The following is a 9245-nucleotide window of genomic DNA, read 5'->3' as shown; positions in this document are numbered from 1 at the left end:
AATGTTCCTGGGGTCTAATGCCAAGAGAGGAACTGGCAAAAGGTGAAATAATAGCAGAAACAAAACGATATCCTTCACCCTTCCACTCCCGCGTGGTGGTGGAGGTGCTTCTTGTATAGAAAGATGAAGCTGTACTTTAGCATCTGCTGTAACACAGGTACATGAGAGATTTAAAATCTCAGATGAAAATAAGGCCTCCCTGAAGTAGGTTGTCTTTTTGTGACCATAGTTTGTGGAGAAGTTGCTTTATAAAGCTCAACATCAAAGCATTTTAAACCCTATACATACTTAACTCAAACCCCTGCAGCCAAATTGTCAAGCATTATGGAGCTGTTAGTGTGGCCCATGATTGAGATCAAGCTGTTGATCCTGGCCCTGAGTTGCTGCAGCGAAGATATGCATCAAGAGTTACAAGCGCAGACTGTGTAGCCAGTGTAGCATTTATCATGAAGAGGATGGAGTATGATCAACACAGGTAAAAATCTTACTTTTTCCTTTCAATGCTTGTGTCTTACCTTTATTAAAAGGTGTTACAGAACAATAGCCAGAGCATGCCAGTTTTCTAACAGAGGGGGTTAACAGTGGTAGAGAATGAAAAAGAACAGAAGCAACTTGCTTACAAATAGTTAAGTCCTCTTTCTTTTTTGGTGGAACAGGGATGGTGATTTAAGAAAAGTGAGAGAAACTGCCTCAGGAGGACACAAAACACCCCAACCTTTCTTCCCCAAGTGAGTCCACGCTTTTGCGTGGAAAACCGTTTGGAAAATTAAGATCAGTGTCACTCCAGGAACTTCCTTCCTTCTTTTTGGATAGCTGTGCACACAGGCCTTCCATAGCTTATGAAGAAATCAGATCTTTTACCAAACATTAGTATGCCTTCTTTTTCACAGTAGCATTGAAAAAAAGTCTGTATCTTGCTCAAATGCATCAAGTTATGCGATCTGAACAATCTACAGCTGTACATTTGATTCTCATTCTAGTTTCCATCTTACAGCAGAACTAGTCCAAAACGACACAAGTTTACTTTGCTTCAGAGGACCTTACACAGTCAGTAAGGTAAATATCACTAGGTCTGCACTTTAAAGATATAGAGTGAAGAAGTTTTACTCATCCGTTATATCCTTTATTTTCTAATACCAGTATGTGATCTTTAAGGAAGTTGAGGGATAAGAACTGAGGAACATACCAGCTGCACTTTACAGATTAACAGCCACAAAAATAGAAAGCAACAATACAATCTCTGGGTTTCACAAAACTAGTTTCCAACTGTAACACTTGACGCAACAAGATTAACTGCAACAAGTGAAGAAGCTACATCTGTAAAGTGCTAGTTTTGTTAGAAGTGGCTAAAAAAAGCACAACTACAACAGATTTGGGTATTCAGTGATTAGATTGTCGATGTCCTCCAACTCTTTCATTTCAGGCTCTGTGTTTTTTGATGAAATTGATGAGCCCATTCGTTGAGCTATCATGAGATGTCACTGGAGCATTTGACTCCAGTTCAGGCTCAATTTTCTTGGCAAGTTGTTTTCCAAGCTCAACTCTGCATTTACAGAAGCAGAAGAAAGAAAAGCAATGTTAGTGCTAAAAACTTAACAGTAAATACTGTAAGCCCTTAACATAAAAAATAGGTACCAATATAAAAGTAACCTAACAGTGAACACTATTATCAATTTTTTTCTCTCCACAAATTACTGATGAAGTTGAATATTATTCAACTCTATCATTCATGACCTGGAGTTCATAGCTACTTAGCTGAACAGACAGCTCTCAAATTACAGGATGCCTGAGGAGAAAGTTTTGTTTTACAAGTTAAGCTGAGTCTTTCCCCCTTCAGTACTTTTTATTACATGCAGCCTAGCTCAATGCAGAATGCATTCAGCTTGCTGCTCTTCACTGTTCAACATGATATCACTCAAAACACTGTTTTGTAGCACCAAGACAACATACAACAGCTGAGTTGCAGGCCTGGCAGCCTTCCCAAAACTACAGCATGCTATCCAGGAGTTATAGCCACACAGGTTAAGAACCCAGAGTATTTCAACAGCTGATAGAAACTAGGCTGGTTCTACAGCATCCCCATATCCCAGTTAGTTTTGGACGCCATTCTAGATTTTCACATACTGCAGTAAAAGCTATACTTACTCTTTTCTTACTCCTGATTTAAGAGTTTACAGCAAACATCAGGTTTTATTAAGCATTCTTCCATTTTAACTTTCTACTAAATACTTTAAAGAACTTGTTTTCTTAGAGCTGTGCTACCACATCAAGACCTATCCTTGAGCCTTTAAGGGCAGCGCTTTGAGTTAACTGCTACTCTTGGCATGTAGAGCAAACCTGCTCGTCAAAATAACCTCTCACAGTGTAGGCAGCTTTCATTTGAAAAATATCTTACTAATTTCCCAATCCTTTCCTCCTGCATAAGTCTTCATACAGTATGTTGTACAGTTAATATTACTATAGATTTAAAAGTTTAATTAGCTCTCGATTAAGTCTTCAATTTTTAAAAGTGACAATGTGACAAACTCCTCATAAAGCTGTTATTCTCCACAGAGCTCTACTGTGAACCCTGGTCTCAGGTGCAGCCTTCATAACACCTAGGGCTCCTCTATATGAAGGTAACTGCAAAGAATGTTCTTCTATCTCCAGTACAGGAAAATTCAGACATAGTCAGTCTTTTGTTTAACAGATGCCATTCAAACTGCCTACAAAAAGTTTTTAGAGTTAAAATAATTTTTCCCCTCCCTTTTCTATAAGGGAATTTATTTTCCTTTCTAATTATCAGTGCATGTGTTGAGCCTGCCTGACTACTTTACTCATTTCTGCATTCACAGAATTTTTGAACAAATATCCTTAGCTAAAATTGTATCTACAAAGTCATTCTGCATGGCTGAACAAGGACACACAGTGACTTATCCCCAGAAAATCTGTTGTCACTTAAAACTATACTATAATAATTTGCTTTAACACTGTCTTTAATTCAGGACAGATTATGGAAAACCACAGTCAATAAGTACACAAGGAAGATCAAGGAGACTTACCCCCACTGGTCATAACTGTTAATATCCCAGATAATTCCTTGAACAAATATCTTGTGCTCATACATGGCTATGAATAGAAAGAGATTTATCAATAAACTTTATCAGAAACTCTTATTAAGCATTCACAGATGTGAGATCTATTTACTTACCAATGATGGCTCCCAGGGTGAATGGGTTGAGTTTTGTAAACATGATGGAGTTGGTTGGTCGGTTTCCCTCAAACACCTTTCAAAACAAGAGTTGCATTGTTATCTAGTATGTTTTAAACACTTACTTCAGAAACTTGCAGTTTGTATTTTCCTTATATACACTGAACTATTTGTCCTAGTAGAAAATACAAAAATTCTGAAAGCTTTCAAGGCTAAAAACTGCAACCAAAAAATTGCATCCAGTTTCATGTTCTATTACAAGCACAACACCAAAATGTTACCACACCAAGCACCATTACTGGTTGTGATGGGCTACAGCCATAATCCCATGGGCAGTGATGAGATGCCTCATCTTTTCTGAAATGCCTCAGAAGGCTTCTAGATCAGCATGCTTTAGCAGGAGTGCCACTCACGCTGCTCCACCAGACCCGACACGGTAGAAGCTGTTACAAAGCCTCCACGGCTGTGGGGACAGTAGCCCCTGACTGCCACCGGGGGGCGCTGCCCCACCGGCCAACGCCACCGAGCCTCAGCCAGCGCCATGCCCAGCCGCCGGACATGCCTGCACACCTTGTGCGGAAGGAGCTTCTCCAGAGCATCTCCACTCAGTCCTGCCGCTTGCAGTTCCTTACGAGCTTCATCGGCAGTCTTTCCTTTCATCAAGGCCTCAGTCTGAGCAAGGAAGTTGGCCAAAAGGATCTAGTGGGTAGAAGTAAAACACATCAACTCCAGTTATTCTTTCCTTAGCTGGAACAGCGATACCTAGTGCTTTAATCTAGACTGGGACCCAAGTCTAGAGTTGTAACTCTTTAAGAACATGACAGTAGAATATGCGTTAGTGTTAGCTACATAATGCCTGCCTACTGCTTTTTACCTTAGAGTGCCACGAGACTTGATTATTTGTTTCTTAGAATTCTACCTCTGCTGAAACTGACAGCAAGTGTCACAGGGAAGGCAAAGGAGCCAGGACTTCACATACCTAGTATATATACATACTTATCCCATGCGGCATCATATGCATGGACACATACCATATACCAATATCTACCAACACAAAAGCTTAGTATCCTATTTCCTGTCTAATATTAGCTTGCAAATTCACATGTGGTTTTGTCCTACCCACTAGATTGAAGACAAACTCTTCCTATACAGTCCAATGACACTTTCTCCCCTTTTGCTAAATCACATTCTAAAACTTTCACCTGTTCTTGGTGTCACTTGACAAAAATTACTATTACATAACCTAAATAGCACTTTTAATCTGAAGCCATGACAAGACTGAAGTTTAGCAAGGAAACAAGCTTTTCTGAAATATGCAGTAAGTAGAAGACCTCTCCTCCTTCCTCAAGAGGCCACACCATTCATCTGCCTCAAGAATTTCGGCTGGAATTCTCCAAAAATAAAAATACCACTGTATTACATTTATGCAGTTATATTTTAGATATTTTCAAATCCATTGTGAATGTTCACACAGCCTACATGAATAGTTTCACAGGGACATCCAGAAACCTAACATAATGCAATACTGAATAAGCTTCAATGCCTTCAGCCACAAGTAAACATGGGTGCTGCAATAAAGAGCTCATTACCTTGTGATGTAAGCCATTTCTGACTGGATGCTGAGTCTGGACTGGAATCAGAAAGTCACAGGGAATCATGCGAGTTCCTGTAAGAAAAGCCATGTTAACCTTGCAATAGCAAAGTCTCAGAAAACCTTGAATACCAACACCAGAGTTCCTGGAACAGTCAGCCGCTTCAAAAAGCTTTTTGAATACAAGTGGGAAGGGTCAATACAGTTCAATAGTTTCAGCTTCAGCTGACACATTATTTTAGAATTAAAACCTGCATCTTGTAGCCTTCTCAAGTCACTAATTAAGAGCACCAGAAAAAAAGTAATGCTAGGTTAGGTAAGAGTCCAATCTCTTCCAGCTTTGTAGCTGTTCGGAATTATTCTGAAACAATGCATTTAATAGTTTCAGTTACCTTGATGAATGAGCTGGTAAAAAGCATGCTGCCCATTGGTGCCAGGCTCTCCCCACACAATAGGGCCAGTACTATAGTCCACACGAGAGCCTTTCTTGGTGATGTATTTGCCATTAGATTCCATATCACCCTAAAAGAAGGGACAGGCACAGTATCACCTTTCTTGCAGAACAACCTAGTATCTGTACAAGTTTCTATATGTACTTCAAATGTGAGTGCTGCTCATTTATGAGGATTTCACATTGAGGATATAGCTGTTTAATTTATGGACATCAAGGAAATGGAGGTCTGAGGAAAAAAGTCTGTAACTGAGCAAATAAGCCAGTGTCTATTTTGGCACCAGTCTCCTTGGGCCCTTGATTACATGAATTTAAGTGATTGCAATTTTAACCCATGCATTCAGGTTCTATAATCAGGATAGAAACATTCTACGTATTTGTCTCTGTAAAACCTTTACCTATCTGAGCCTTACCTGCTGGAAGTAGGCAGCGAAGCGGTGCATGTATTGGTCATAGGGCAGAAGGGCATGGGTTTCACACCCATAGCAGTTTATGTACCAGACCCCTAGCATGGCCAACAGAACAGGCATATTTTTCTCCAGTGGGGCAGTGTGGAAGTGATTATCCTATGTGACATAAACAGAAAAGAATTATGGTCTTGATAAATCAATCACCATACCTCAACTCAGGGAGAGCTTCCTGAGCACAGCTGTTTTAGAAGCATCAAGAAGACACAGAGATGAACTTCAGAAACAATCCTGCCTTCAGTTATTTTACAGACAACTCTGTTAAGAGGAGCCAATCTGTAATGGGCATCCCATACTCACCATCCAATGGGCTCCTGCAAGCAGGCTCTCAAAGTTGTCAAAACCTAACAAAGGAAAAATTGTCAGTTTCTATTTTCTATTAAAATTTCAACTTGATTTTTCTTGTAGACAGTTACAAAGCAACTCAAATTCCTTGTACACAGCAAGGCTCACAACTACTAAGAGTTTAATGTTTCACTATGTCTTGTCCTGAAGTTTGCATTCCACAAGCCAGATATATTTAGCTATTGTTAAAGCCTGGACTTCAGAGTAAGCCAAGCTTCATGAAATATACTACAAAAATCTTTGCCTAAAATCCCCAATTCAGGTAGAATGAACAGCTGGAAGAAAAACAGAGGCATTAAAGCCTGTATTAAAGGCTACATGATTCTGAGTAACTTCGAAGACTTATTCACTTAGCTACAGTGCAAGAGACATCTCTCCCAGAAGCGAGCAAGACCTATGGTCAGAAGCCAGCTTTGGGAGATGAAGCTTCTAAGAGCAAGAAGTGAAGATAAGACTGCCATGTCAGCAGTCACATCAAATCTGTCTGACAGCAGAGATGAAGAGTTAACTGCAGACAAAACAGTAAGTGCCTGACAAGTTTATTTTGCTGATCGGTTTTTTCTACACATGACAATTCCTATTCATACAATTCCAAACCCACCAAAACCAATGTTTTTCTTGAAATGTCAAGCTAATGAAATACTAGCTTTTACTTAGAAAAATATATAACATTATGATTTCAGATTCAAAATATCTGAAAGAATTGATGAAGAAAAGTGCAAGGCTGCTGAACAGCTTGCTCATCAAGACACAACAGTTCTTAAGACTCTTTTCAACATTCACAGTGTACTCTCCACCTGCATTTGAGATCTGCATCAAAGTGTCCATAGTATCTCGTAACACCACGAGTAGGGGGGGAATCAATTTAAAGGGTGTATGTTTGCCCCACAATCAATTACAGAGAGAAAGAGCATTTCTGTATCATCAGGGTCTATAGCTTAGAAGAACAAGTATTGGAGATAAAAGGAATTAATAAGAGAAGGAAACAGTTAACAATGCTAAACAGAACTCATATGCAGAACCTGAGACATGGGATTTTTATGTTTAGTGTTTATGTACTCAGAAACTAAACTCCTAAAATAAAAGAGTAGGGTATGTCATTTGCAAGGTTTAATTTTCAACACTGACATGGCTTTACATGAATCAGGTACTTCTGGCTCTGCAAGTGACTAAGGAGATGCAATTTGACTATTTGTACCAAAGTATGGGTAACTTCAAAATCACTTTTACAGTACTAAGATCTCAATGTTTCTACTGCATTACAGATTGTGTTTCAGTACAAACATCTAATTATGCAGAGTAGGTTGGGTAAAAGAATTTTTGCCCCAAATCTGATCGACAATCCACTACTGTTAATGTATTCTGTAATTATATTCCTGGAGCAAACATGAATTCTTGGCATTCTTACTTCATAGGAATACCTACCAATATGTAGGGCAATGGAGAGACCAATGGCAGACCACAGAGAGTAGCGGCCACCAACCCACTGAAAAAAAGAGAATGTTTTAGACAGGAGACTTGAACCATTAGGAAACAACTGCATATTTTTCTACTGTTTTCAGCAAAATCAATATTCTTTCTGGTGATTATTCACTACATACTACATGGCATGGTCAAGGGAATCTGCAATTTGCAGTAGCCCCCAAAAAGAAACCTTAATTGTGCATTTTTAAGGACCTCAAAGTTATCCTACTTATCTGTTTTATACAATATCTGTTGAAGCAGATCTCATGATGATTCCAGTTCACTCATCAATACTAATTTGGCAGCTTGTATTTACTGCTTTCCTAATAACACTCCTCTATAGGTAAAGCTTCCTCCAGCAAGGTTATGACACTATCTAGGGAAAGGTAATGCTCTAGATAATTTCTAAACAGCAGCTTTAGAATCTAGTTTGCCAGGCACACAGTCAATGAGACAAGCCAACCTCTTTCTGATTCAGTATAAGGGCCAAGACTAAGGGCAGTATACTTAAAATATGCATCTGCTACAAAATATCAAGTTAGTCTCCTGTTTCTGATGTTTGACCTTTACAAGCCTAGAATACATACAGTAGACCCCAACAGTCAAATGTCACAGCTTATAATAACTACTTACACAGAGGAATAAGCTAAGACTTGTATCTCCTATTACCCAACAGCTGATTAGACAGCCAAGAACATAGAAGGCTCCTCTTCAGACTTCTGACTGCAAGATTTTAATGGAATGACTTAAGGAAAAAACTGTTTTGCTCATCTGACACACTCTCAATTTGCCTTTAGTTACAAGTTTCCAGATGTTTCAGTACAGAGCATGCAACTACTATAATTTAGGTGTTTTAACAGTTTCCTGACATCTAGCTAGAATTTTCTGAAGCAAGTTGGAGTATCCCAACAGTTAACATCCACCACACAACATTAGATATTTACTTACATCCCAAAACTCAAACATGTTCTCTGGGTCAATTCCAAAGTCTTTAACTTTAGGCTAGAAAAAAGCATTTAAGAACACTGTAAGTGAAACCACATTCTTTAAAAGCTTTGTTACAAGACAGAAGTTGGGTTCCTATTAAACACGATTCCTCAGTTACATTCTTTATTGTAAAAATACAGAGCATCCATCAGAAAGGTGTACCTTAAATTCCAAAGATCACTATCACTATTCATTAGTCTCAAATGAAATTAATGATCTACACTCATTTTGTGATCAAAGTGGCAATATAGTTAAGAACCAGACTGACATTTACATTTAACAGAACCAGAATGGAAGAAAATAACTCTACATAACTGAGAAGTTGTTATCACAGAGTCTTCCAATTGCTATTCTTCTGCTTCATACTTTTACATGGAAAGCCACATCAAGGTACATTATGCTCCTCATATATTACAGAGTATTCACAAACTGCCTGTATCATTTCAGCACTTACTTGAGGAGTCTAGTAGAGTAATATTTGTTTACATAACTGCATTCACACACACTTAAGCAATTACAGATAACAGTAATAACAGGACAGTCACTTCAAGTCTGAGATCTTGATTTCAGATTTAAAGCCATATCAGAAAAAGCACAAGTTATAATGACAGTCCAATCTTGATGCAGTTTATTACACTAGAAGTCTTTTTTCAGTAGAAAAAAAATACGGTTCTTTTCAACAGGAAAGCTAGCTTGGTATTTAAGTGATAGTGTCTTAAGATAGGCTTCCTTACTACATTTTAAAATGAG

At 38.6% G+C, this 9245-nt stretch overlaps 1 protein-coding gene across 4 annotated transcripts in view; it reads right to left on the bottom strand.

Moving 5' to 3' along the window:
• Positions 1-1101: 1101 nt before the first annotated feature.
• GPI (glucose-6-phosphate isomerase) overlaps positions 1102-9245 on the bottom strand; it is a 43267-nt gene continuing 35123 nt past the window's right edge. For all 4 annotated transcript variants that reach the window (XM_062007676.1, XM_062007677.1, XM_062007678.1 and 1 more), the window contains 10 exons: positions 8457-8510; positions 7470-7530; positions 6000-6043; positions 5646-5798; positions 5174-5303; positions 4780-4856; positions 3761-3889; positions 3191-3266; positions 3042-3108; positions 1102-1543 (listed from right to left, as the gene is read on the bottom strand). In XM_062007676.1, coding sequence (XP_061863660.1) covers positions 1420-1543; positions 3042-3108; positions 3191-3266; positions 3761-3889; positions 4780-4856; positions 5174-5303; positions 5646-5798; positions 6000-6043; positions 7470-7530; positions 8457-8510 — 915 coding nt within the window. In that variant the 3' untranslated portion in view covers positions 1102-1419. The remainder of the gene's footprint in view (positions 1544-3041; positions 3109-3190; positions 3267-3760; positions 3890-4779; positions 4857-5173; positions 5304-5645; positions 5799-5999; positions 6044-7469; positions 7531-8456; positions 8511-9245) is intronic.

Source organism: Colius striatus, chromosome 14, assembly GCF_028858725.1.
Source record: "Colius striatus isolate bColStr4 chromosome 14, bColStr4.1.hap1, whole genome shotgun sequence".
Lineage (NCBI taxonomy): Eukaryota > Metazoa > Chordata > Aves > Coliiformes > Coliidae > Colius > Colius striatus.
The sequence above is the reverse complement of the archived record's forward strand: the minus strand, read 5'-3'. Positions and strand labels throughout refer to the sequence as shown.